Source organism: Dryas octopetala, chromosome 2 (genome assembly GCF_963921425.1).
Source record: "Dryas octopetala chromosome 2, drDryOcto1.1, whole genome shotgun sequence".
In the NCBI taxonomy this organism is placed as follows: domain Eukaryota; kingdom Viridiplantae; phylum Streptophyta; class Magnoliopsida; order Rosales; family Rosaceae; genus Dryas; species Dryas octopetala.
Window position 1 is genome coordinate 20,647,163 of NC_141367.1, and position 27,879 is coordinate 20,675,041.

A 27,879-nucleotide genomic window follows, 5' to 3' on the forward strand; every position below is an offset into this window, starting at 1 on the left:
TTTTGTGTTCTTCTTGAGTATATGAATATTTTACTTGTTTAATTTTCGCACTAGAGTATATGTGTAGAAATTGCAGGTAATTAATGAACCAGTAGTTCATACATAAATATTGAACCTGTAGCTTCAATAATGCCATATAAGGAACCTGAAGTTTCCTTTATAAATTCACCATACATGATAAAACCAGTAGATTTTACATGTCTATACCATGTTATAGAACTTGAAGTTCTTATTTATTGTTTATGGATATTATTGCCCGAAGCACTAATTATGATTATTTGTTCCTTTCAACCAAAGAATGTCAAATCTCAACAAGCTTGATTTCGTCGCTTTGGAAGTTTCCGGAAGAAACTATCTAAAGTGGACTCAAGATGTTAAGCTTCATTTGACTGCCAAGAAGATGAGGTCGACAATCAATGCAGACAATGTTGTTGCAGAGTCCCTTAAGGCAAGTGCCGTGATCTTCATTAGGAAACATATGGAAGAAGCACTCCAAGTTGAGTACCTCGCTGAAGAGGATCCACGAGCTCTTTGGGTTGCTCTGGAAGAGCGGTTTAACCATCAGAAGACCATTTTCTTGCCTGAAGCAAGACATGACTGGCAGAACATCCGTTTCCAGGATTTCAAATCCGTGAATGAGTATAATTCGGAGATCTGCCGGATCCGGTCACTCCTCAAATTTTGTGGGGAGGAGCTCACCGAAGCTGACCTATTGGAGAAGACTTTCTCCACCTTCCCTGCCTCCTGTTTGGTCCTGCAGCAACAATACAGGGAGAGGAATTTTACCAAGTTCTCGGTATTGATCACCACTCTGTTGCTCGCTGAAAAGAACAACAACTTATTAATGAGAAATTATCAAGCCCGACCTGTCGGTACTAAAGCAGCACCATTGCCTGAAGCAAACGCTGTTACTTATCGCGATTCAAACCGCGAAAGAGGATACCAAGGTCATGGAAAGGGCACAAAGTCTGACCGCCCGAGATATGGAAGGAAAGGTTCTCAGAGGAATGGCCTGTATGACGGAGGCCAACGTGGCCATGGCCCACGTGGTAGAAACCACGGTCCCTCGGCCCTAAGAACTCAAAATGAGAGGAACACTGGTCCAGCCCGTCGCCACCAGAATCAGAATCAGAATGATCTCTGTTACCGATGTGGAGGAACTGATCACTGGTCCCGCACCTGCCGTGCATCAGCGCAAGCTGTAAATGAGTATCACGCCAGTCGCGGAACTCGAGAGACCAACCTCATTGAGGGATCATTTCCTACGGATACCACCCTAGAGGTCACTGATTTCCAGACTGAATCTGGACACTTCGAGGACTAGAAACTCGATGACATGGATATGATCGGCGCTTGTGCCGTATTTATTTTCTGAATAATGTTTTTCTTATTCAGATTATTTTGGTGATTTATGATTTGGATTATTTGTTTTGGAAATTTGGTTATACTCGAATATTATTTAATTCAATTAAGTTATTTTCATACATGTGATCTATTGAATTAAATTTATGAATAAGCATGTTTAGTGGGGAAGTTTGTTGTCTGGCAGACAGTGCTACTACGCACACCATACTTCAAGATCGGAAGTATTTTTCAAACTTATTGCTTACTCATACCTCTGTGACAACCATATCAGGCCAATCCAACCTGATAGAGGGCCATGGCAAAAGCCCATTTTTATGTTGTCCAATGGTACTGAATTACCATTAATGAGGCCTTATATTCTCCAAGTTCCAGAAGAACGTTGTTGAGTTATAAGGATATTCGAGCCAACGGTTATCACGTTGAAACCACTGAAGAAAATGGAGTGGAATATCTTTGCATAACCTCCAATTTGTATGGCCAGAAGCGTACATTGGAGAAATTGAAATGCCTATCGAGCGGTCTTTATATGACCACCATTAGATCGATTGAGGCCAATCACATTGTTAACCAGAAGTTAACCGATTCGAGCAGTTTATTGCTATGGCATGACCGGTTGGGACACCCAGGTCAAAATATGATGCGCCGTATCCTCAATTCATCACACGGGCATCCCCTTACTAATAAGGATCTTGTGTTTAGTGACACACTATGCCAAGCCTGCTCGCTCGGAAAGTTGAATACTAGACCATCATATGCAAAGACTAGTAAAGACTCCATCTTTTTCCTGCAAAGGATACAAGGGGATATTTGTGGACTTATCCAACCACCATGCGGACCATTTAAATATTTCATAGTTTTGGTTGATGCATCGACAAAGTGATCACATGTTACACTATTGTCCACAAGAAACGCTGCTTTTGCTAAACTTCTCGCCCAGAAGGCTCACCACACGGATTATCCTATAAAGTCCAGAAGACATGATAATGCCGGAGAGTTTACATCGAAAACTTTCGATGATTATTGCATGTCCCTTGGGATTAATGTTGAACATCGAGTTCCCCATGTTCACACCCAGAATGGTCTCGCAGAAGCGTTCATTAAAAGATTACAAATGATCGCACGAACCTTGGTTATGCGCACCAAGCTTCCAATTTCTGCGTGGGGCTATGCAATCTTGCATGCAGCCATGTTGGTCCGGTTGAGGCCCACTGCTACCCAACCTTACTCCGCGTTACAGCTGGTGACTGGGTACGAACCTGACGTTTCGTACTTACGCGTATTTGGGTATGCAATTTACGTGCCAGTTGCGCCGCTACAACGTACCGAAATAGGTCCTCAACGAACGATGGGCATATATGTCGGTTATGAATCCCCATCCATTATACGCTTTTTAGAGCCCTTGACAGGCGATCTCTTTACCGCTCGATTTGCGGATTGTCACTTTGATGAGACAGTCTTCCCGCCGTTAGGGGGAGATAAGAACGTCACCGTTCCTGAAGAACGACGTGAATTGACGTGGAATGTCCCCACTATGTCTCATCTTGATCCCCGAACCGCACAATGTGATAGTGAAGTGCGGAGAATTCTAGATCTACAGAGTATAACTCATAATATGCCAGACGCATTCTCTGATCTAGCTAAAGTGACGAGATCACATATACCTGCTGCAAATGTGCCTGCAAGGATATCCGTCCCCGAAGGACGTGTCGTCCTAGGAGGACGTGTCGTCCCAGATGAACGAGGTACAACAATAGTGGCTAACCAGTCATATGTCCCTGCCCAGAAGTGAGGTTGACCACTAGGTTCGATGGACTCTTATCCCCGGAAGAGGATACATTTGGCACAAATGAGTCCCCTTGACATCGCGACCTCAATCGATCCATCTCACGAAATAGTTTCGGATTATGGGTCCGTCCCAGAAGAGACGACGTTGGGGGACGCTCCAACGTTAGAACCCACTCTCGAGAATATAGAGATCTCTATAAATTATGCATGATTAAGTGAGCTCTGGAATCGAAACGAGATTATCATCGATGATATATTTGTATTCGCGGTAGCTACCGAAATCATAACTAGCGATGACATCGAACCTCACTCCGTTGATGAATGTCAACGTCGAGACGACTGGCCAAAATGGAAAGAAGCAATCCAGGTCGAATTAGATTCCTTGACAAAGAGAAAGGTGTTTGGGCCTGTCGTTCCTACACCTTCCCATGTTAAACCTGTAGAATTTAAATGGGTATTTGTAAGGAAGCGTAATGAGAAAAACGAGATTGTGAGATACAAGGCTCGTCTAGTGGCGCAAGGATTTTCTCAACGCCCTGGGATTGATTACGAGGAAGAGTATTCCCCCGTAATGGACGTCATAACCTTCCACTACCTTATCAGTTTGGTAGTTTCCGAAAAACTGAGTATGCAGCTTATGGATGTGGTCACTGCTTATCTCTATGGGGATCTTGATGCAGAGATATATATGAAAGTTCCCGAAGGACTTAAGACACCCGATGCAAATAGTTCCAGACCACGGAACACGCTCTCCATTAGTTTGAGGCGTTCACTTTATGGATTGAAACAATCTGGACGGAGGTGGTATAACCGTCTAAGTGAGTATTTGATCGGGATGGGATATGTGAATAATGTTCTATGCCCTTGCGTGTTTATTAAGAACAAGTTCCGGCTTTACTATTGTAGTTGTTTATGTCGATGACATGAATCTAATTGGTACTCTTGAAGAGATCAAGTAAACAACTAAACACCTGAAGTTGGAATTCGAGATGAAAGATCTTGGGAGAACGAATTTCTGTCTCGGCCTGGAGCTCGAGCACCGTGCAGATGGAATTCTAGTTCATCAATTGAATTACATCCAGAAGATGTTAAGGCGTTTTAATGAGGATAAAGCGAAGCCTTCTAGCACGCCCATGATCGTCCGTAGTCTAGATCCTAAGAAAGATTCGTTTCGTCCCGCAGATGATAACGAAGAGATATTGGCACCAGAAGTCCCATATCTAAGTGCAATAGGCGCATTATTGTACTTGGCTCAATGTACTAGACCGGACATCTCATTCGCTGTGAACTTGTTAGCTAGATGTAGCTCTGCGCCAACACGCCGCCACTGAAATGGCATAAAAGACATTTTCCGCTACCTTAGAGGTACGACGGATATGGGCTTATTCTATCCCTAGCTACGCATCAAGGAATGGATCGAACCCCCTCGATCCTCGGAATGATGCTCGCCTTTTGGATATGCTGACGCAGGGTATCTATCAGACCCGCATAAGGCGTGTTCTCAAACTGGTTATGTCTTTACCATTGGGAATACAACAATATCTTGGAGGTCTACGAAACAGACCTTTGTTGCTACCTCTTCGAATCATGCTGAGATTCTAGCCCTTCACGAAGCAGTTCGTGAATGTATATGGCTAAGAGCAGTTTCCAAGCATGTTCGAACTACGTGTGGGCTGAATTCCACCACTGATGAACCAACGATTATCTATGAGGATAATGCCGCTTGCATCCAGCAGATGAAGACAGATTTCATCAAAGGAGACAACACCAAGCATATTGCACCGAAGTTCTTCTTCAATCAACAGCAACAAGAGCATCAGATGATTGAAGTCAAGCAGATCCGATCTCAAGACAACCATGCAGACCTCTTTACCAAGTCCCTACCAAAGTCCACATTCTTGATGCATGTTCGAGGTATTGGTTTGCGTAGATTGGCTGATTTACCTAGTATGTAATTTTCAGGGGGAGTCGACATCAGGGGGAGTATCCCGAAGCATACTCACTTGACCATCGTGTACTATTTTGTCCTTCGTCCAGGGTTATTTTGTCCCACTGGGTTTTGTTACCTGGCAAGGTTTTAATGAGGCACATCTTGGCATGGTCACCCTACTCATACTACATCCTGAAGATGTATTGATCTGATATATATGCATTTGCTCATCTTTTCCCTTCGACCACGGGTTTTTCCCATTGGGTTTACCGGGCAAGGTTTTGGTGTAGCAACTCTAATGCACCCCGCTCCCATTGACATACTATTTGCCTATGATCCAGAAGATATGACTTCACCTACTTTCGAGGTTCTGATGTGACTACTCCACACTCAAGCGCGTTGCACTCTTTTTCCTTCGACCAAGGTTGTTTTTGTTCCCACAGGGTTTTTATTACTTGGCAAGGTTTTAACGAGGCAACTTAGAAGCGCATAGCAGAGACAACACTAATGACATGGAATATCCAAGGGGGAGTGTTGTAAATATATTGTTTTATGTGGCTATCCCTGTAATTAGTTGTAGGGGCATACTAGTAAATATACAAAACCTAGTAAACCCTACTTCTATATAAGGATATTTATAACATGAATAAGATGGACTGATCATATTCTCTCTGCCTCCTCTCTTCCACAAAACCCTAATTTTCTACATACTTTTACAACATTTTTAAATTTTTTTTTTTTAATGTCTATTTGGTCTAAGTTTGATGTCTTACTGCTAAAAGCTAACAAATTAGGCTTGGTCTGAGTTTTATGGAAGGTTGAACTGTAATACTGACATGATGAGTATAAGATGATGGATGTTTGGTCAACTGCTTCTACTTTATTAGGCTTATGTTTATTTCAAACACAAGAACTATAATATTCTAGTGATATTCTATATTAACGTTAGAATTGGTTATCTTTACATATTACTGTTGCTGAATCATCCTAAACTGCACTGTTAAACCTGAGGAAATAAAAGAAAGTCTTCAATATGATCTTTCACTAGCAAACTTGCGTGGAAGTTTAGGAATGGGAATCAAAACCAAGTTGAAGATGATCTTTCAAGATAGGTGAAGTATATGTTGTATTGCTTGGCTACTGCCTTGCCATTTATGACTTTAAAGTGCATCTTTTTCATGAAAAATCTAAAAGAATGAGTTTTTTTGCCTACTGTGTAGAGTATATTAAAATTAATTATGGCTGATTGTAGCCATTGTTTAGTTGGTGAATCTGGTATATGAAATTGTTACTCGGCAATATTTTATAAGTTTAAGAAATATTATATTTTGTCTATATTAAGGCTTTGGCTAAACTTAGAAATGATTGGACTTTCTTTTTGGCAGTTTGGAGGCACTTGGATATTGGATATTGGATATTTTCTTTTTGGCAGTTTGGAGACTCTTGGATATTGGATGGTTTCTTTTTGGCATTTTGGAGAAACTCGGCTATTGGATGCTTTATCTTGAGGATAGTTAATAGGTTACTCGAGTATCATGAAGGCTAGGCTCGTTTTTGTTACTATAAGACCTTCATATTAGTGTTTTTTAAAGGTCAATTTGAAACTATGACACTTGTGAAACTATTATACTTATGCAGTTTTAACATTGGTATTTGAAGTAACATCTATTTATTGTATTTCAGGACCAATATATTTAATGATGTGTTTTAGTTCCAATTGTTTATTTTAATTTACATATATACTTGATAGCATATAATTTTCATACTAAATGCTAGCTATATATAAAAAATTTCGAGTATCAATCTAAAAAGCCTAAAAAAATAATTTTGGAGGCAATACAATATGTAATCAATAACTATTATATATTTGCAAAATTTAACGATAGCATTTTAAAATGCTATAGTAATAATTATAATAGCTTCTTTAAAATGCTATGAAAGATTGTTACATATAATAGCATTTTTAAAACGCTATTATATAGATCTTTTATAGCGTTTCTAAAACGCCATAGAAAGAAATTTTTTTATAGCGTTCCAAAAACGCTATAATAAACCTTGGGTCTATTATAACGTCGGCTGTCATAGCATTTGCAATAACGCTATAAAAGGATTTTTATAGCGTTTTTTGAGTGCTATAAAAGCTCTTTTTTGTTCTTTACGTAAAGAACTTAACGATGTCTTCAATATTATGAAATTACTAGCCCTTTGGCGCCCGTGTTTTTTACATACAAATTGAATAATTTAGATAATATAAAAAGATATAACGATAATTAATAACAATTAATACATAATTTTTTCACATTTTGCCGCCTGCCTGCCGCCGCCTGCCAGTCATTTACCCGGCTGCCCACCCACCACGGCACCACCATGACCCCCCGAGCTAAGAATCTTGGATTTGACACTGCTCTTGAGGTTTTGGTGTAGCAGCATTCTCATCATCATTTAGCTTTTCTACCATGTCTTCAACACCTTTTGCTTTCCTTTTTCGGCAGCAAAGAACTTCTTCCTAACTGAACTCATTAGGAAGCTCCTCAATTAATACCCCACTTATGGCCCTAACATTAGCATCCACTTCATTAGTAACTGGTACCTCATAAATGCCTCCACCAGAGCCTGCTGAACTCTGAAATGGCTCAATGGGGTCCTTGTGCTCTAGAAAGATATCTAGCAGCCTAGTGTTTGGCACAAGTGCACACATGTCCAATACATCTCAATCTGTCTTCAACATAACAAGCCCTCATCTAAATTAGCACCAGACACTCTATAATGATAAGTAATATTTTCACTATGTCCAAGCTCTTTCACCATACAAGTGATCTCAGTCATAGATATTTTATCCTTGTCATAGTCATCAAACAAAGTAATACCACCATTTACATAATAGGAATCTCACATTTGTCCTCCATGGTGCATGCGTATGGAAAACAAGTCAGGATCACCTGCATACAAAACATCATCCACTTCATAGTTACCATAAAGGCATGTAGGACCACCACCCACAATAGAAAACCAAACAATAATGCACACTATATATAAAGACATCTAGGACCACCACACACAAAAAGTTCATATGTGAAGACACTTACAAATCAAATACTTTGGGACCACATATAAACACAAGGAGAAAGATCCATGACATCATATTTTTTACACAAGTTTTTAATGGGCCCCACTGCATATAGGATTTCAACGATCCGAACTGTCTATTTTTTAGATTTCCATTAAGGGGTAATTCTTACAAAAAATTAGGTAAATCGGAAACCATTTACCATATAAGATTAAATGATCAACATTTCAAGTGTTTATTTTGTTGACCACTTAATGTTTATAGATAAATGATTTCTGATATACCTAATTTTTTGCAATAATGATTCTTTAATGGAGACCTAAAAAATAGACGGTTTGGATCGTTGAAATCCTATATGAAGTGGGCCCTATTGAAAACTTGTGTCAAAATTTGTATCAAAAATAGAAAGCCATGGATCCGCCCCCTAAACACAAAATGCAAAATCCATAAAACTCTAAAACATTGACCATAAACCCTCACAGAAGAATATTAAAGTCTATTATTGAAGGCACATGACAATAACAACTATATTTATCACCTTCCAATTAACAACAACCCATTTATTATAAAAGTACTCCACTAACACAAAACCCACCAACAACACATATTTATCAGAAGCACAACAGTACATTAATTAAGTGGACAAGCCAAAAAACAAAAGTCCAAATCGGACCATATCCTTAAAAATTTCAACCCAAAAACCCAGATCCCCATCAAATACTGAATATTCAAGACCATAACCATATAAAGCAAAAAAATCAACAAAAAAAAAAAATCCAGAGATACATATTGTAAAGTGGAGGTCGACTCCTGCACCACTTATTCACCAACTCATTCTTAAAAGGTTGATTTTCTGTCACTTTCTCTTTCTCAATGTCCAAATAATCCACAGATGCAAGGTCTTCCAAAGGTTGCCTTTTCCACACAATGAACTTAGCTTTTGTCCTAACTTCACTTGGTTCAGAAAAATTCCTTATAAATGGTCTTTAAGGAACTTAATTAGGTTGTGAGATCCTTGAAGCTTATGCCATGTCAGAAAAAAAGTTTTGGCACCAATACAACCCTCTCATTTGGCACCAAGACATCTCTCATGAGCATAACCCCCAGTACATGTTCTGTGTTGAGTTTGTGTCAGCATATAGGCGGGCCCACTAACGTTAGACCAAACAGTCGAACTGGACGGAAGTGTGGCATAGGCCACATTGTCTTAAATTGAATGAACTTTGTACTACCACTACTACAAAATCCTTCATCAGGCACACCCACCAAACAATGCCAATTAGTCTCAAAGGGCACACTTTGCAGTGCCTATTGTTGTTATATTCACGGTTTGTGCGGTGGTGCGATTTGGAGGGGTATCTATTGTGACAATGTCACGGTTTAACTAACTGTGAATCCATTCAGACTGGGTCCCACGCCATTCTCATTAGCATACTTGAGCCGAGCTGATATACAAGCGGCTTTAAAGGAAAGAAACCGCTGGTGTTCATGAAGCCACTCATTTTCATGCTCTCATGGTTGTGTAACCGTGAAACACTAAATAATATTAAAATATGGCATAACATTGACATGATAAACATATAAATATTGTATACGAATTATTCATGTATTTTTTTTATTAAATGACCTTTGCTTTTCACCTTCGGGTATCCGTGCCATACTTTCATTAAATATATAAAACTAATATATATACAATTGCTCATATATTGTTTCATATACAATAATATCAAATAATATATATACTTACAATAATGCTTATGTATTGAACAATTAGTTACTAATAAACTGTAATTTTTGCCATAAAAAAAGTTTAAATTGCCATGATAAATAAAACATTCAACTTTCACACATTTGCTTCACAATATTGATGAGTCTATAATTATATTAGTTTGTTCAACAAAATAACTTGCCTATTTACATCCAAAATATACCCAATCTAAGTTCACTGATATGATGAGTTTAGAAATATACCAAATATTCTATAGATACAACAAATATAAGAAAATTAGATTTGATGCCCTAAGGAAAGTGAACACTACCTTCAAAGGAAGCAAGAGAACGTAGAACAAGTGTGTAGTACGGTGGCATACAAAAATGATACTTGAAAGCCACAGACCAGATTTTACCCAGAACCTTCAAAAAAATTATAGTTACAATCAGCCTCAAGTAAATATAAAGCAGCAAGTGGGATTATGTCTAACACTAGAACAAAGAAAATCCAGAATTGAAGGAAGACGCAATCAATTACAAATTGAGGGTAAGCCAACAATTACGAGTATGCCTATCTACAATATCCTTGGCATTTAAATTTGATGAACACCTAATGGAATAAATACACAGAATGCTACTAATGACCATAGTACATGAGATCAATAGCATAGCATGACTGCATTCATAAAACAAGCAGAGCTCTCAACAAAAAGCCAATAGCAACTTCTAAAGAAAAATTAATGTCATAGTGCATCCCTAATATTTGAAACACAAACGTTCAACATCATCTAATGACTTAATATCAAGAGGACGATCATCTATGGATGTGGTATTTTATTCAAGAGATCAAGACATGATTCTCACCCTGCTGAACTTCACATCAGGAATTCCATCTCTAAATTCTACTTCTCCCAACTCATATCCAGATCCTGAAATATATTTAGAACTCAACCAGTTAGTAGCCATATTTAAAATGGCAGTACAATCTCATTGTTCTCCATAAAAAGATCTTTTTTAGTAACATAATATTTAGCAAGGCACCATAGAACTGAAACTAGAGAAGCTGATATGATACCATAGTTACACGCCTGAGACTAGTCCCTGGGCTTACAACATCCATTTCAGTCAAAGAATTAACAAGGGATGCCCAATCTCCATTTACTATGTGCACTATGGATGCTAGCATAGCAAATTGATGCCTCTTTTCCATCTGAACAAAGCAAAAGCAAACCAAAATCCAAAATAACTACGATGATATCATGTACGCAGGTTGGGATTGCAGATGCTAAAAACTTTACCATATTCACTTTAGAGAAGCACAAAAACTTACTTAATCGCTAAGTGATGGATCGATCTGTCACTGCTCCAAAAATTAAATTTGATGTCGGATCAACAAGATCATATATATATATATATATATATATAACCTCGACAACAACATTTCCCTAACCCGTGAGTCATTGAATCCCCAAATCAAAACCCTAACCCTAAATCCCTAATTTGAAATTTCAGAGATGAGACATACCTTTTGATTTTGGGAGAGATGAGAGTGATAGATGAGATCGAGAGTGAGATCGAGCCTCATGGGTGTGGGTGTGGGTGTGGGTGTGGGTGTGGGTGTGGGCGGTCTCGAGACTGGGATAGAGGCGAGATCGAGACTTCGAGAGTGAGATCGAGAGAGATCGCGACTGGGTACTGGCTGGGTGTTTCTGGAAATGGGAGATCGCGACTCGCGAGTGACTAAGTGAGAGCTAAGAGTGAGAGTCTTTAACTTGACTCATATATGCTGTGATGATGAGAGAGAGGAGGGAGAGAGGAAGCTTTTGGGAGTGGTCATGTCGCCATCGGCCACCGGACGAGAGAGTTCTCGCCAGAGAAGATGATCGGAGTTGGGAGAAGGAAGAGAAAGACCGCAGACAGAGCTAGATCGAGAAGAGAGAAATGTGAGAGTCAGGAGAGAGAAAAAATTTAAGTAGGAAAAAAAAACATATCAGGTGTGTTACTGGAGGTCCGGTCCTCAAAGGAGAGAACCGGTTCTTAAGCCCATAAATTTCAAAGCGAGTTACTGGAGGACCGGTCCTCAAGAGTGAGAACCGGTCCTCAATCCTAGTTTTCTCAAACACCAATATTTTTGAATTTTTATAAAATGTCCTAGACTCCTAGTCAATCTGTATTATCTATTTGGTCATGGCACAGTATGCAAACAGTGACTGATAGTTAAAATATAAAAAACATATCCAAAACCGTGAGAGTTTAGAAAACAACCAACAGGAACTTATACTAGTACATGACACGGTTTGGTCATGTGTGAAAATATTACTTTTGGTCATGGCACAGTATGCAAACTGACTGATAGTTAAAATATAAAAAACATATTCAAAACTGTGAGAGTTTAGAAAACAACCAACGGCCACTTATACTAGTACATGACACAGTTTGGTCATCTGTGAATTACTACATGGCACAGTTTGGTTATCTGTGAATTAGTACATGGCACGGTTTGGTTATCTGTGAAGTGATTCATTTCTCAGTTGGCTTGCGGCGGCTCCACACAGCCGAAGCCGTTGATTTTTTATAACCCTCACAGTTTACCAGTGCCTATTATTCAATAACTCACCCTTTCTTCATGTCAACTAATTTGGAGTTACTGATTACTCCAAACCATGTATTAAAAGCTTCTAATCTCATCTTTAGCTAATCGTGAGTCATTCTTCAGTGCCTACTGTCCATTTTTCCAGTAGTGTACATTGAAAAATTGAAACCCTATGGAGGAGGGATTGAAGATGGCATCAAACTTGAGAAAGTAACCTTGTAATTGACCCTAATATTTTTGTGTGTAGAATATATGTGTCAAGACACCCCATTTCAAAAGTTCCGCTATAAAATCTTACCCTTAGATGCTACACCATGGATTAGTAGGGTAACATGCAAACACTATATATGATACATAGATGTTTTTAAACCCTTAGATCATTCTAATGGTACACCATGAATTAGTGGGATATTTTGAACCCTTAGATCCTTCTGAGGATACACAATGAATTAGTAGGACATTTTGAACCCTTAGATCCTTCTAAGGGTACCATGAATTAGTAAGATATAGTTTTTGGCATCCTTGTCCGCACCAAAGATGGTCTTGTGAGATTGAGGCTTGGAATATCTCATGGACCCTTCTTCTCCTTAATGGATTGACACTGACCTTTGCTGTAGTCCTCATCCCCAATCTTTCGTTGTCCAAACTCATCCATCTGATTGAACTTTTGTTATACAACTCAGTACTTAATGAAGTCAAAGGAAGGAGATATTCAGGGGGTTGTCAAGTACAGGAAAGGAACAGATGCTCTTGATATTATATGTAGTAAATAATAATACCAGCAACTAGCCGAAGTTCAAGACGGGGTCTTGGGGTGCCATGTCTGTACACCAAGATTAACCAAAACCCTCAAGTGCAGGCCCAAACAAAAATTACTTGTTAAGAAAAAATTCCTCCCCATAAAGGAACAGGTGTCAAAATATGATTTTACTTGTAACCAAAATTACTCATCCATAAAAACCCATAAATAAAAAAACCAGGCATTGTTCACCATTTAAAGGACTTAAATACTCACTGGTCTTACAAAGAACTAAAAAAGATGTAGCCGGGTGAAAAAGCTGATATCATAATATCATAAACACTAGATCAGTATTCAGTAACTACAAAAATTCATTCAAATTAAAGCAAACTGAAACAATCACTTGGAACTCCAGTGACAAAAATGATAAGAAAAGAGACAAAAGGGAAAGGAAAAGAAGATTATAACTCTTACTCAATGCACAACTGGCGGTAAAATACAAGAAGACCTCTTCTCTTGAAAGCTATACACAAAAATTTCTTTTGTAGGACAACAGATAATCAAAAAAGCTATGTACAATGCTCCTCTTCATCAGCCTTGCACTGCCAGGACCTGCAAGTGATCTAAAAATACTTGCAGGCTCAAATCATCAGTGAAAACAATATCTGAGCCATCTGTGTATGTTGAATTCTGGGTAACAGATGGATTCAACTTTGCAAGAAGAAACCTTGCCTGGCTGCCATGCTGGTCACATTTAATAAGCTTAGGTGCAGGAACTCGGTCAGCCACCAATTGCTCTGCATCAATTTCCGGGGCTACCAACAGCTTCCTCAAATTCTCATGGTTTGGGTCCTTGTCATAACCAAGCTTCCTCCATTGAGCTATCTTGGACCCGTAATGAATAACCACATGAAAGTAAGAATCAAAGAGCAAGATAACATCTGGAGAGATGGAGCGAACATCTAGGAGGACTGGAACGGGTGGACCATCAAAGGAATACTGGAAAAGCGTAGGTTGGATCATGATAAGAGAACCCACCACCCCCTCACGGTTCAGCATCAGCCGGAAGAAAGCAGTCTCATCAGGACTACTATTAAAGACATCAATAAACTGAGACCTCCTCAAGTAATACATGAATTGGGGATAAAGGGAGAAGTTGGATGACAATCGGAAAGAAGATGGATCTTCCTCCATGTAATCTCCAAATTTGGAAGCAAAACGGATCAACATGTCATCCAGCCATCTGATAACATCTCGAGCAAAACAATTCTCAGCTCGGTGTATGGCAAGTCTGGCTATCACTGAAGCTGCTGCTTCTTGATCAAACCCAGCAGCCACTTCTGGTGAACGGTTCCCCACCCATCTTCTTGCAGCAGTTGTCACCCTTTTCCGGATTCCCATGTTCCCATGCCGGTATCGTGTTATGAACTGTATGAAGAATGCCGATGCAGGTTGAACTTTCTGGTCATCACTGACTTGGAAGAAAAAAGCAATGCATGTTTTATTGGTGATTGTACCCAATTTCCACATATAGGTGCCACCCTCCCCAATCTCACTGCTACTCACTAAATTGTTGACTTTCTCAAGAGATACACAAGGACCTAGGGCTCCACAGATTTTAACATCTTTAGTGGTCACTATCTCAATGGTTGCATCAAAATACATCTTCAAATACCCCTCTTCATCATGAGTAAAAATGTGCCGCAAACATTTTCTGAATTGGTTCGACTCAAATGTCTCACCTAGCATCATGAAACCACCCGATTTCTCAACAGGATCCTTTAGCTCTGCAATTCCAGCTTGATCAAGAGAACAGGCAAACAAATCGAGAACAATAGATGCATCAGTTAACCGCTGTGACAGTTTCCTATAGAAGATGCAAGATCTACTATAATAAGGTGCATGACCATTGATGAGGTCTTGGTGAGTTCTGATGGAGTTACTAAGATCTGAGTCTACAACGATTCCTGGGCCTAAAGTTGCAGGTCCAGATGTGAAGACCATGATCCTGGAGCCCGTACTGACTAAGGATCCTTCCAGAAGTCCAAGTGCAGCTGATATTGCTGCTCCTGTAGACCTTCTTGGGCGATGGCCGGGTTTTACTTGAACTGAAGAATGGATCTCTTCAATTGCAGTTGTGATGTTGAACTCACATTCAGATACTGGTAGCAAAAAACCCTGCTTTTGGTTTACTGGCATCATTCCAAGTTGTTGCTGCTTTGTTCGGTTAATGCCCAGAAGTTGTTGAGTCTAAGAGTTTATAAAGCATGTAATCCATTATCTTCCAATCATATACACGATGAATTAAAATGCAATCTATAAGAAAATTCAGAAATTCAAACTAAGGCACAGGACACTCTAACATATACTCTATAGGGAAGAAAAAAGCAGACATAAGTTGGACCAGATGACAAACGAGAAATCTGGACCTGAATTAGTGTACATGGAGACTAATCCTTAAGTAGGGAGCATTTCAAGAATCTGGAAGGTTCTGAGATTGATACAATTACCAAATGCCTGAAGTGGTAAAAGTACTTATGGGTATCGACTATTCTCAAGGACTTGACTACAGACTACCAAATGGATTGCCTTCAAATTTGAGCTCCAAGTTATTGATATCTTCACAAAATGGATTGTCTTCTACACTACCTAAAGCAACCCATTCATAATCATAAATAGAAATCCCCTAAAGCAGAAGCAGTTTCTGTAAAAATTAAACTCTGCAGTAGAGTCCAAGCATTACCCAATACAAACAAGAACAAAAATGTCTAATCCACATTTCTACTTCTGAAAAAATACGGCAAATAAAGAAGAAATAAGTACCTGAAGCGATGAAAGCTCCCGTTCTCCGTGAAACACCACGACCCTCGAGCACTCTGAAAATCCAAGATCATGAACACGAACCATTGAATCAAACGTGACCAGACCCACCAAAGCAGTCTCTGGCAGTTGCTCCAGAACAAGCAAAAGCTCATTTTTAAGAGCCAGAAGCTCCTCCCCCGCCGTGCACGCGTCCACAACCAACACAAACGCCGGTCTGACCCCTCGCGGATCCCCGTCCGACCCGGAAGTCGGCGACGAAGACACCATAGACGACAGCGACATGGAAGACGACGACAACCCATTGGCCCAACTGCGGTTCAGACCCGAATTCGCAACTGGGCTCGCGAGTTTTCGACCCGAAGGCGAGTACTCGACGGAGCTGTAAGTCGGGAAGAGCTCGGCGGGGAGATTGGTCTCGCCTATGTTGGAGTAAGAGTGAGGGAACGAGTTCTTGTGGTGGCAGAACGAACAGAACCAGATGCGAGACGTGTACTCGACCCGGGCATAGGGGTTCAAAACGGCGCCGCATTGGAAACAAGTGACCGGGTCGTAGGGGAGTATTGGGAGCTCCGCTTGTTGCATCAATGGCGTGCACATAACGCTTAGAGGGATTACTAGCGCTGTGGTTTCTTGTTTTGAAGCTGGCCATGAGTTCCAGGACCATCGGAGGCCTTCGATTGCCTCCAATTCCACGAAATCCATGGAGAAATCGACGAGGGTTCGCCTAAAGTCTGTCTTTTTTTTTTTTTTTTCTGCTTCAGTTTAGGTTCATCGGTTTTGCTCGTGGGTCAGAGAAACCCTAACCCCAACCCTGAACTAACATATAGATCCGGTATACGTTTTGTTTGAGGTGTAGGAGGGGGGAGTGGAATAAAAGAAGTGGGGGAGGAGTGTGTTTGGTTCTCGGGAAAGTGAGAGAAAAGAAGGCAAACCCCGATATTTTGATCTTGTGTGAGTAGATTTTAGTTGAGTATAAAGTTCGATTCAGTGCGGAGGAGACCAGAGATATGCACAAACAAACCCAACAAATGGTCGCCACGTCGTATGGTTCCCTTATGGTGGGCCCTCATGGTTGCCACGTCATATGGGCCCTTATGAGCGAGCTCGAGCTCACTCACATTTGAGGCGCAAAAAATGTTGGGTATTTCGTACGGAGAGCTCTTCCTCTTGATCGGAGCCACAGCTGCTCTCGTCGGTACATACACACACTCTCCCTCTCTCTGTTTGTATTTTTTTTTTCAAAAGAAAAATGCTTTGCAGTCCAATTTTACTCTCAACTTTTCTCTGAGTTTGGCTCTGTAGCATCTTCGTTTTCAAGGTTGGTTCTGATTTTTTTTATTTTTTTTGGTTGGGTGAAGTCAAAGACTTTCTGGGTTATCTGAGATTGTGGGGTTTAATCAAAGATTGATAATTTTATTGGAAACAGTAACTGAAAAATTGAAGTGGGTTTGATGGGCAATGAGTTGTGTTGTAGGACCAAAGGATTTGCCCAGAATTGCTAGAACAGCTGGGAGGTTAGCGGGTCGGGCAATCGGGTACGTGCAGTTAGCTCGTGGCCAATTCGACAATGTTATGCAGCAGTCTCAAGCTCGCCAGGTACTTCTTCTAATTACTAATGCTCTTTATTCAAGAAAAAATCAAAGTGATTAATTAGTTAATGATAACTATCATTCTATCATCAGTTATTGTGAGCTAATTTGCTTTGTGCACAACAGGCTAAGACAATGTCCTTGAAACAAATGTTTTTTTGTTTTAATTTATGTCCTTTGCATGAACATTTAGGTTCATAAAGAACTTCAAGATGCATTGGCGCAAATAGAATCGATTCGTTATGAAGTCCGAAATTTCTCACTTATAAATCCTGGTCCTCTGACTAGAAAGCTGATGGACAATCCTCAAGACGTGGCCCCTCCAGATAATGGTAGTATTCTTAGCAGCCATAAATTGCTGACCCAAGTAATGTTTTGCTTCTCTCATGATTACCAGTTTATATGTTTTCTTGTTAGGGGCCAACAGCTCATTTGAGAAGCCCAAGGAGGAGCTGAAGCCAACGAATGTTGTGATGAAGGTTTTGTAGTACAATTTCTTCTTATAACAGCCCACGTTGCATCATCTTGAACTCCTTGTACGTATCTTTCGCAGGATTATACTTTCAGAACCTCAGACTCACTTAATATGCATAGCCAAGCAACTGCATATGCAAAATTGGCTGAATCTGATGCTGTGAAGACTGGCTCTTTGAAGAGTAGTGCAGAGAAAGAGAACTTTAATGATGAAAGTGGTCTTTTTGCTGTTCTCCCAATATCAGCTGAAAGTGCTGGGATGCTACCGAATCGCAAGGGTAATAGTCTTCTGAATCATAACACTTATATTGATATGATCATTTACTTTGTGGTCCCAATTTGAGCACACCACTGGGGACAGTCTAATGGAATTTCCCTTTCCAATATCTTGAGAAACAACAATTCTTTAAATTTTATTATGCAAACTATTTACTTTTTTAAATCGCCCACATTATCTTAAGTTGAATTCTTGACGACGTGTGCTGCAAATATTATAGTTTCATATGAATGCTTGTCTTTACTAGCCATTTTTCATGCCTTGTATGGTTGGCCAAGAAATGTGTTGCTCATGCTCATGGCCTAGTTGTGTATTCCCCATACAGTATTGATTTTCTATTGATGGTGGTTGTATCTGGGTTTGCAAGTTTTCACTTGGATTTTTCCAGGAAATACTTACTTCTTGATATCAGAGCCTGAAAAATCTTGCACATTAAATTATTTCTATCAATCTTTGTTCTGACACACACACAAATATAAACACTTTTTTAAATTTAAATTGAACATGCCGTAGTTTTTTCTGAAGAGAATTTGCAAATAGGTGTGCTTTTCTTAGATATATATGTTCAAATAGATAACCAGTGGTTGTGATGACAGAGAATGTTAATGGATCAGACATTGTGTTAGAAGCAGTACTTGAAGCAGAGGTAGCCCGTAATGCCAAAGATTTCTTTTCACAGCCTGAAAATCAAATACAGTGAACTTAAAAGGTGATGCTACTTTTTTATCTTCCTCACTTTGTTTATGTTTGGAAACTCATAGTTATATTAAGTACATAATGGAACTAGGTTTATATTACTACTTATGAAAATGGAAAAGTATTGGGCATGCTTAAGACCTATGTTTCTTCATGCAACCACTGGGACCAATGATAATTATTGGTTAGGAAAAAACTAATGGCGATGTTTAGGGTGTAGCCTGTAAGGGAGGGGAGTTGTGGCCTGGATTATATCATATGTGAGTCAATTTGTTTTTCTGCATATTCAACACATGCTAGTTTTATAATACTAGCTTGATTGCCAGCATCAACTTTGGTGATAATGCAACAGGATTGGCTTCAATTTCCCTTGAGGATTTCAGCAATCTCCTCACATTTAGTTTAGCTTTGAGAATCTCTTACAATCAAGCCCTCTTTGCTTAGGAAGGAGAGATAATTGGTACTGTCACGCATGGTTATAATAATTTTAGAATCAACAGATGCTCATGCTTCCTTGCAGTAAAATGAGAAGAATAGATTATGTTGAGAATATTGAACTCGGATCTTGTTTCTAAATATTAAGAGGTCTAGTTTTCTTAATAACCAATATTATCCTTTACATGATTGTTGCTTGAAATAAAGAGATGATTATAAAAATTGTAAAATGGAACAACAAATATGATAGGGTGTTAGTGGTAAACGATTTTATGTTTAACTAATAGGGTATATCATAAGGGGGAAAAAAAACTAATCAGGTTTCGGTTTAAATCTCGAAATCTATAGAGTTACGAAATTATAGAGATTTATGCCAAAAAAATACATTTTATTTCCAGTCAAGAGGCCATTTCTTTTCCCCCTTAAAAAAAGCTAAAGGTAGAGTTTAATTAAACTAGGTATGGATTTGATTTTGGAAAAGTTTTGATGTGAACTGAACCAACCACCACGGATTATTGGGTTAACCTGATCCGATCTGTCTGCTGGTCGTTTCAAAATTCTTAACATGATTTAGCCATGATGCCAATGAAAATGACAGTGTTCTACCTTTATAAATATAACTTTTTTGAGTTCTTGATTATTGAGCAGCTAGAGCAGTCATGATGAAGGCATCTTTAGATTCATCAAAGTAGATGCATGAAATAATTGAAATTGTTTCAGTTTCTATCAAAATGACAACCTGACAGGAATAATGTATGCATCTTTGCATTATTTAACAATTTTTATTGGATGATATAATTATTTAAGACTCTTCTGTCATTATGTTTGTTAAATTGGAATCGTTGAATTGTTTCTGCAGACACAGTTTTTTGTATTTTAATCTCAACAAGACCTGATCAAGAAGGGCATTGCTGACGATAATTTCACATCCTAAGATTCAGATACTCAACCGACTTGCAAGGAAATCTTCTTCCGGTCATGCTTTTCACATCCTGAGATTCAGATACTCTGGCACCATATGCAACCAACCTGCAAAAAAATCTTTCTTCCAGTCTTGCTTTTTGGGCTTTAGGTCAATGAGTCAGTATATGGGAGTATATTTGTAGTTCATTTTTGGGGTCAATATTGTGTTTGTACATATTACTAATGTAGCCTTCACTTCTGAACTTGTAGTTTCTTGATGAAGAAAATATAATTTAGAAGTGCTTGCTTTCTTTGTTCTGTTTTGCTGGTGTTCTCCTGACGAGTAGGATAAAATTGTGATGGTGATGGAAGGGTGGTTTTAACTTTTAGAAGTAGAAATAGAAGTAACCAGGACTGTTTGCTGTGTAGTTAAACACTACATAGTAGTGTACATGGATAGAAGATAAGGAAGAAAAATGAGCTAAGTAGCCATGCCTCATCAAACTAGGTGCATATCCCCATTGACACATTGCTTGCTTGAATCATGTTACAAAATGGTTATATGATCATATACTCTTTTTATTAAGGCCAGCCTCTTCTATTTGAAAATTTTAGGAAGTGGAAAAGTCAGTAAAAGACTCTGAAAATAAGAAATAAACGGAGTAATCTCTCTCATTATATGGAGAAAACCGTGGATATGACTTAGTGAGTTCAACTATTCATGAGAAGCTATCTGTTAAAGTTTTTCATTGAAAAATATGAGGTTTAGCCTCATATGGTGCAGACTCACACTTCAGAGGCAAATCCATTGCCATGAAAACATGGGAAGTTGGGCACCGCTACCTTTTTTAATTTACCCACAAAGACCTACAACAAGTAACAACTAGTCTCCAACAAATTGTGGAGGAATATATACGATATATACCTCTTAGCTGTAGATTCTGAGACGTTTCTCATAATTTTTCGCAACTCTTGCAATAGGGATGGCCTCTAAAATAAAGTATCACAGATTCACAATTTTAGATTTAGATGATTTGCGTGCTAGGATTCCTTTCTTTTCTTTTTTTTTTTTTTTTTTTTTGTGGTCAACCTGCTAAACAGTCTACATGATCATATGGTGATGGAGGGAATCAAGGCCCATGTTAGGCTACATGAGTGGGCTCCAAACCCACCTTTTGGTTATGGGTTCCGCCCACGTAATTTTGGGTTGGGTTCAAATTTTCCTTCCATGATTTGAACCTGCTTGGACGAGAGGGATAAAAAAATAGGTCCGTTGATTTTAGGTACCAAATTATAATGTTTTTTCATTTTAATTACCAAAACATTTATGTCATTTTACTTTAGGTACTAAATTTCAGTTTAGGTACCAATTTTAAAAAACATGGTTATATCGAGCTGTGACTGTCTAACAGTCATAACTTTTTTATTGATTTGTTGTTTTTTCAATATTTGCAAGGCTTAAACTTTACTGTTTAGTCTTTGAGTTATATGACTTCATCCCCCAAGCCTAAATCAAAAGTAATAAACTCTTAAAAATTTTAAATTTTTATAAATTTGAAACAGTCATAGTTTAATCACAACTGTGATTGTTCGACAGTCACAACTATATAACAAACTGATTTGTGACCTAATCCAAAATGTCTTACTCTAGGTTAGTACCTAAACAAAAAAAAAAAAATTAGTGGCTTGCTGCTTTATTGAAAAACTATTGATATTTGGTATTTAATCCTAATTTTCTATAAAAAAATCTGTTCTTATTAATTAAAGACTTATTTGTGTTTTTACCATCCATAAGTTCAATCGATTCCCATTTTACCACCTAAATGTTTATTTGTCCTACTTTATCACCTACAATTATTCTCAGTGTCTCAATAAACTTTTTTCCGTCCATTCTGTCATCTAAGCCGTAAAAAATACTGATGTGGCATGAGAATTTTGGATTTTTCACCCAATTTTGACCACATGGACACTCACCCAGCCACATGGCATGGACAAATCCAACTTTTAACCTACATGGCATGGTCGAAATTGGGTGAAAAGTTCAAAATATCCATACCATGTCAACAGTTTTGACGTCTTGGGTGACGGAATGGATAGAAAAATGTTTACTGGGATACGAGGAATAGTTATAGATGGTAAAGTGAGACAAATAAATATTTGAATAGTAAAGTGGGAATCGATTGAAAATATGAGTGATAAAGACATAATTAAGCCTTAATTAAAATAATTTAGGAAGCTTCTATTTGCAATTGGTTTTTTTGGCTAATTAACATAAATAACATGGATGTGCATGAGATTCGAATTTTCTGACGAGTTTAATTATAATTGTGTAATATAAATTTATAGATTTATATAATTTTATTCACATATAGAAAGTGCTATGGACTATTGTTCATTTCATCTTTTACTCTCTATCACTGAATAATAAATATATGATTGAAAATGAAAGACTACCATAAACGTATGAAAATTTTCTCTTATTAAAAAATTTAAGATATGTTGTATTATGAGATTGTAAATCTAATCAAACTTATTGTTTAAGTATTCCTGTTAAATTAGGGGTGGGTCAGCATCGGTTACCGAATCAAAGTTGGTGAAATGCCACAAAATTGAGTCGCCACCGTACTGCCAGAAGTCGATTACCGACGAATTGAAGTTGGGTTGGCTTCAATCAGTGGCAGTTGGAGTCCGAGAGAGAGAGAGAGGGGAACAAAGAGAAAGAAGGAGAGAAAAATGGCTGGGTTGGTGGGAGAGAGAGGCGACGACGATGGGTGGAGGTGGTGCCGTGGTAGGGCTGGTTTCTAGGTTGGGTGGTGCTGGGTTAGTGGTCGATGGTGGTGGAGGAAGTGGAGGTTGTGGTGCACTGGTGCTGGTTTCTGGAGATTGAAGGAGAGAGAAAGAGAGGGACGGAAATGATCGATGGTGGACAGACCAAGCAAGGACTGGTCGAAGGATAAAAAGAAGAAGAAGAAGAAGAAATGAGAAGGAAAAAGGGTCGATATCGGTATTGGACGATTTCAGACGATTTGGGATTTCCAAAACCACTGCCGCTACCGACCAACGTCAGATTGGTATAGAACCGCCAACAACGGTATCGGTTGCCGCCACTTCGATCGATTGATCTTTAGTGTTTTTCGGTCGGTGTGACGATTTTTCGATATTTTGGTAGTTTTTCCCATCCCTAGTTAAAATGCATGATATAATTTCAGTCAGAAAATTTACATATATATAAGACGGGTTTTGTTGCCTCCGCGATCATTCGATTCTTGTTTAATCATACTACATGCACCCAACCAGTCAAAAATAATTGCTTTCTGATTAGATGAAACATGGGGCTGCCACAGTGTCAGATCCAAGAAATCCATAATGCATGTGTGTGTGTTTGTGTGTGTGTGTGTGTGTGAGAGAGAGAGCTCGAGAGAGAGAGAGAGAGAGAGAGAGAGAGAGAGAGAGAGAGAGAGCGCTAGCTCATGGACTTGTGATTTGTTATATCTCGAAAAGATAAGTGCAATGAATATTATTGGCCTAAATCAAATGTTAGTGATCCCATAAAATTCAATCACAATTATAAATTAATAAACACACACAACTCATAAGCAAGTCCTACTAATTAATTATAGCTATATATATATAACTACCATATCATTCACATTATTATGAATAGAATTCCAACCACGTTCACTAGCAACCTACAATCACCAGTCAGATCGATATACATATATTTGATTATCAGATCAATTTAATGATAAACAAATGGAATATAAATTAATGGCCATAAATGAAAGCCCCATCAACATGCACATGGCCTTGTTCCCCCTCCCTCACTTAGTCACTTGCCTCATGAATTTATTAGTATCTTCCTCAGAGATAAATTATTGCATACATTATAAAAGGAAATTGATCATAAAAATAAAGAATCTCTTTTAGGGAAAAAAAATAGCATTAAATTTGAAGGAATAAAACACACAACAACCATGACAACAAGGCCAACAACAAAAAAATAATGGGTAATGATAGCCATTAGCAATAAACAAGGCAGACACTAGGGTTAAGTTTATTGCTTCTTGTCCATTACACATGTCCAGCAATCTTAATTTAATTACTATCTATATACCATCACATAAAAATACAGATACATCCAAAGAACGCACACCCTGGTGATCCATCCAAAGAACACACACCCTGGTAACCCCATGCCATCAAGCTCAGCTTCTGCTTTTGCATTTCTCCATAGCTCTTGGAGCTGAAAGTAGTAATTGAAACAAATTAAAATGGAGTTAGTAATATGTAGATGAAAGTTAGTTTTTTTTTGTTACAAAAGAGCAACATATCTTGTACCCAATTAAGTACTTCTGAAAATCTATTATTATTATTTGGAAAATCATTCACATATATATATATTATCACTAAATTAGGTCATAATTAAATAAGAGACAAATATATTAGCCTGCAACATTAGATAATTTATGTGGGTACATACCAAGTCCAATTGCTTCTGACCCTTTCATTATTCGCAGGCGCTTGCATGAATCAACAAACATCCTGCATACAATTAGTTAAGTCAATTAAGTGGTACTTTTGTTAATACAATTTAATTTAATTCTTATATATTTATTTTATTTTATTATTTGGTTTAGGGTTTGTAGCTAGAGAGGGATGAGAAGAGAACTTACTCCCATGGAACATCACCCACGAGCATCCAGTCGCCATCCTTATCTTCATAGGTTGGCACATACTCAGAGCTGTTCAGAAGATCCATCAACTTGCTCTCATTCATGAAGTCTATCATTCCTTGGGCCCCATAGTAACCTTCAATCATCAACACCAATATGATCGACAATTAATTAATTAATTGATTAATTAAAGAGCTAGCTAAATACTATATAATATTAATGAAGTGACAATTCACAAGCTAGCAGGTTCTTGTATAATAATACAAAAACGTCAACAATTTCATGTGCACTAATTTGGGAATCAAATTAAAAATTCCTGATCAAGATCTAAAACAAGGTGGTACTACTACTGCAATTTCTAAATTAAGCAATTCAATTAAACATGTCCCCAACATAATGTCATATTAATAATATTCTTTCTTATTTTTCTGTATGTTTTGCAAAAGTAATTAATTAATTAAATTGGGGATTTGGGTTTGTTCTCACTAGCTATATATGAACTTTTTATATTGCCCACTCAGAAGCTTGATTAATCAATTGTATATGGCCAATTGATTAAACTTACCCATGGTGAAGGAGCTGAACATTTTAGCCAAGGCATCAGACAGCTCTTGGTAGCTCTTGTACATCTTCAAATCCACCTTACGAAGATAAGGTGCTCCATCCATGCAAACCTTGACAAACGCAGCGCTGCAGTTGCTTATTGCTGCCTTCTGATCACTGCTCTCCTCGCTTGTGTTCTTCTGCGCCATCATGTTCTTGCGGTATGATCGCACTGGTGGCCAACCCACAACTTGTGCCCTGAAAACCCACATTAATATTATTTAATTAATGAATTTTAGGGCACTAGATAGAAAACCCTAATTAATTAATGTTCTTAGTCAATTAAGCACTACCAACAAAGTCACAAAATTTTCAGATCAATTAAGATATTGAAATGAGATCAGTGTGTCAAAACAATCTAAAAATTAACTAAACAAAAAGCAAAGGTTTATTATATCAGTAATGCTATACTTACCACATTTATATATTCAAAATTAAGGAATAATTCTCTTATCATATAGTTTGGTATGTTATATTATTAAATTGTCAATTTGAATTAATATCAGTAATTAGATGAACACTAGCTTATTTGAATACGTGATATTAGATTGACAATATGCCAATATATTTGACAAGAGAGCGTCTATCCAAGGTGATCAAAACAATTTTACAATATGTGTAAGCCTAAACCAAAAAGTGATCCATTGAGGTTACATAGACTAATTAAAACCAACAAATCAAGAAAATTAAGGAGCTAGAACCCAATTCCACTTACTTGGCTGGTGGCTTTGCTGGGTCTTTTGTGAGGCTGTTCTTGTCCTTGGAAGCAACATTCTTGGAATTGTCTTTCAGATCTTCCTTGGACTGAAGGTTGAGTTTGAGATCGACAGTCTCAGAGAACCCTCTCTTCCCAGTAGCCTTGGGAGTCTGAGGCTCTGCTGCAGGCTCAGTGATCACATTCATCACAGTAGTAGTAGTACCACCCCCACCAGGCAGCCCAAGGCACAACTCAGTCTCTTTCAGGTTCATCATCTTCCTGCTAACAGCTTCCATGGAAACTCAGCCACACCCCACACAAAAGTGCTTCGATATAGAGCTGCTTCTGCTTCTGCTTCTCTAGCTATCTCCTTCTGCTCTCTATTGTGGTTTAGTTTTGACAAAGAGAGAGAGAGACCCCCACACAATAATATAACTGCGTGGGACGCTTGTGTCTGTGTCTGCATGTGTACGTCCTCTCGAGTTTCTGGCGTATGGTGGTTCGACAACTGGAGCAATCGGGAGCGTTGATTTTGTTGGCAACAATCATTTGCCGACGCGTGATTAGATTTGGAGGCAGTGGCTAATATTGCATGATCCTTAAGCCCAATTTGCTTCTTTCGGAGTCAACGATCATCACATGCAAGGCACCGGTCAGAGAAATTCACCTAATTAAGAATAACTACCCAAAACTATTTTAATAATACTTAAGTAAAATAAACCAATTTAATATTAGAGTCACTAATATTAAGCTATATATGACTGTCCTATAATCACAGTTGAGAATATATGGAGTTAATATATAAAAGTTTAGCTAGTGTCTATATATATAGGTTTAAAGCTTTAGATTTAAATTTGAGGGGTTGAATGTTAAATATCCCACATTTTCAAGATACAATTGGTTTGTACAATGTATAAGCCTTGTGCAATCCTTTCCGGCCTTATGGGGCTTTGACATGGTATCAGAGCTCATGGTGTGTATTTTTGGACATTTTGGACCAAGTGTATGTTGGGCATTTGGCCCGGTACCCGTTTGTCTGAGTCAGTCAAACAGTTGTGCATGTCTTAAACTTACAATTGAGTTCGTAAGTGAAACATTTTTTGGCTGGTTAACCTAGATGGGAAGCCAGAAGTCGGCTAGCGGTTGGCCGAAGGGTGGTGAGGGATAAAGGATGTGCCCATGGACAAAGTGGTAACCTCATGACACCATGGCTCAAAATTAATACCTAATTCATTTGAATTTGATTAGTACATATCCCAACTAAAAAAATAATCACGTACTGTTTTTCTAAAAAACTTTAAAACATTTAGTATTTAATCTATATTTTCATATAAATAAAATTCAAAATAAACATATTTAAACAAATAAAACATGATCACATTAGCTGAGATTCAAAGTTTTGAGATTTGTTTTTAATGTCTTAGGCATTACTCAAACAGTCAAACTATCTATATTAGACTTTTTTTAATTTGGTTGATCATATCGTCCTAGTATATATGTGAAGTAAATATCGAATTTTC

General features: G+C 38.2%; 4 protein-coding genes across 4 annotated transcripts; 2 read left to right on the forward strand and 2 right to left on the reverse strand.

The window, feature by feature from the left end:
- The first annotated feature begins 298 nt into the window (after positions 1-298).
- LOC147293964 (uncharacterized) lies at positions 299-1,324 on the forward strand. Its single transcript, XM_086231154.1, has 2 exons — positions 299-1,069; positions 1,139-1,324. Exons 1-2 carry the CDS (start codon positions 299-301, stop codon positions 1,322-1,324), a joined length of 957 nt encoding a protein of 318 aa, XP_086087280.1.
- Positions 1,325-13,637: 12,313 nt separating this feature from the next.
- LOC147293965 (Sec23/Sec24 protein transport family protein) lies at positions 13,638-16,910 on the reverse strand. Its single transcript, XM_086233046.1, has 2 exons — positions 16,013-16,910; positions 13,638-15,439 (listed from the first exon to the last, which is right to left on the reverse strand). Exons 1-2 carry the CDS (start codon positions 16,712-16,714, stop codon positions 13,781-13,783), a joined length of 2,361 nt encoding a protein of 786 aa, XP_086089172.1. The 5' UTR covers positions 16,715-16,910; the 3' UTR covers positions 13,638-13,780.
- A 163-nt stretch (positions 16,911-17,073) lies between these two features.
- LOC147293966 (uncharacterized) lies at positions 17,074-20,704 on the forward strand. The gene is made up of 7 exons (XM_086233047.1): positions 17,074-17,207; positions 17,487-17,608; positions 17,795-17,933; positions 18,019-18,080; positions 18,155-18,353; positions 18,949-19,061; positions 20,343-20,704. The coding sequence occupies exons 1-6, from the start codon at positions 17,147-17,149 to the stop codon at positions 19,050-19,052; spliced, it is 687 nt and encodes a 228-aa protein (XP_086089173.1). The 5' UTR covers positions 17,074-17,146; the 3' UTR covers positions 19,053-19,061; positions 20,343-20,704.
- A 3,683-nt stretch (positions 20,705-24,387) lies between these two features.
- Positions 24,388-26,742, reverse strand: LOC147293967 (auxin-responsive protein IAA14-like). Its single transcript, XM_086230396.1, has 5 exons — positions 26,378-26,742; positions 25,625-25,860; positions 25,060-25,195; positions 24,867-24,928; positions 24,388-24,629 (listed from the first exon to the last, which is right to left on the reverse strand). Exons 1-5 carry the CDS (start codon positions 26,653-26,655, stop codon positions 24,592-24,594), a joined length of 750 nt encoding a protein of 249 aa, XP_086086522.1. The 5' UTR covers positions 26,656-26,742; the 3' UTR covers positions 24,388-24,591.
- Between the last annotated feature and the right edge of the window lie 1,137 nt (positions 26,743-27,879).

Coding starts and splice junctions, on each gene's coding strand:
- LOC147293964 (XM_086231154.1), top strand. CDS start 299: ATGTCAAATCTCAACAAGCTTGATTTCGTCGCTTTGGAAGTTTCCGGA. Junction 1,070..1,138: donor GTAGAAACCACGGTCCCTCG/GCCCTAAGAACT, acceptor AATCAGAATGAT/CTCTGTTACCGATGTGGAGG.
- LOC147293965 (XM_086233046.1), bottom strand. CDS start 16,714: ATGGATTTCGTGGAATTGGAGGCAATCGAAGGCCTCCGATGGTCCTGG. Junction 15,440..16,012: donor GGGAGCTTTCATCGCTTCAG/GTACTTATTTCT, acceptor ATAAACTCTTAG/ACTCAACAACTTCTGGGCAT.
- LOC147293966 (XM_086233047.1), top strand. CDS start 17,147: ATGTTGGGTATTTCGTACGGAGAGCTCTTCCTCTTGATCGGAGCCACA. Junction 17,609..17,794: donor AGCAGTCTCAAGCTCGCCAG/GTACTTCTTCTA, acceptor ATGAACATTTAG/GTTCATAAAGAACTTCAAGA. Junction 17,934..18,018: donor CGTGGCCCCTCCAGATAATG/GTAGTATTCTTA, acceptor TTTTCTTGTTAG/GGGCCAACAGCTCATTTGAG.
- LOC147293967 (XM_086230396.1), bottom strand. CDS start 26,655: ATGGAAGCTGTTAGCAGGAAGATGATGAACCTGAAAGAGACTGAGTTG. Junction 25,861..26,377: donor CCAGCAAAGCCACCAGCCAA/GTAAGTGGAATT, acceptor GTGGGTTTTCAG/GGCACAAGTTGTGGGTTGGC. Junction 24,630..24,866: donor GTCAGAAGCAATTGGACTTG/GTATGTACCCAC, acceptor TACTACTTTCAG/CTCCAAGAGCTATGGAGAAA.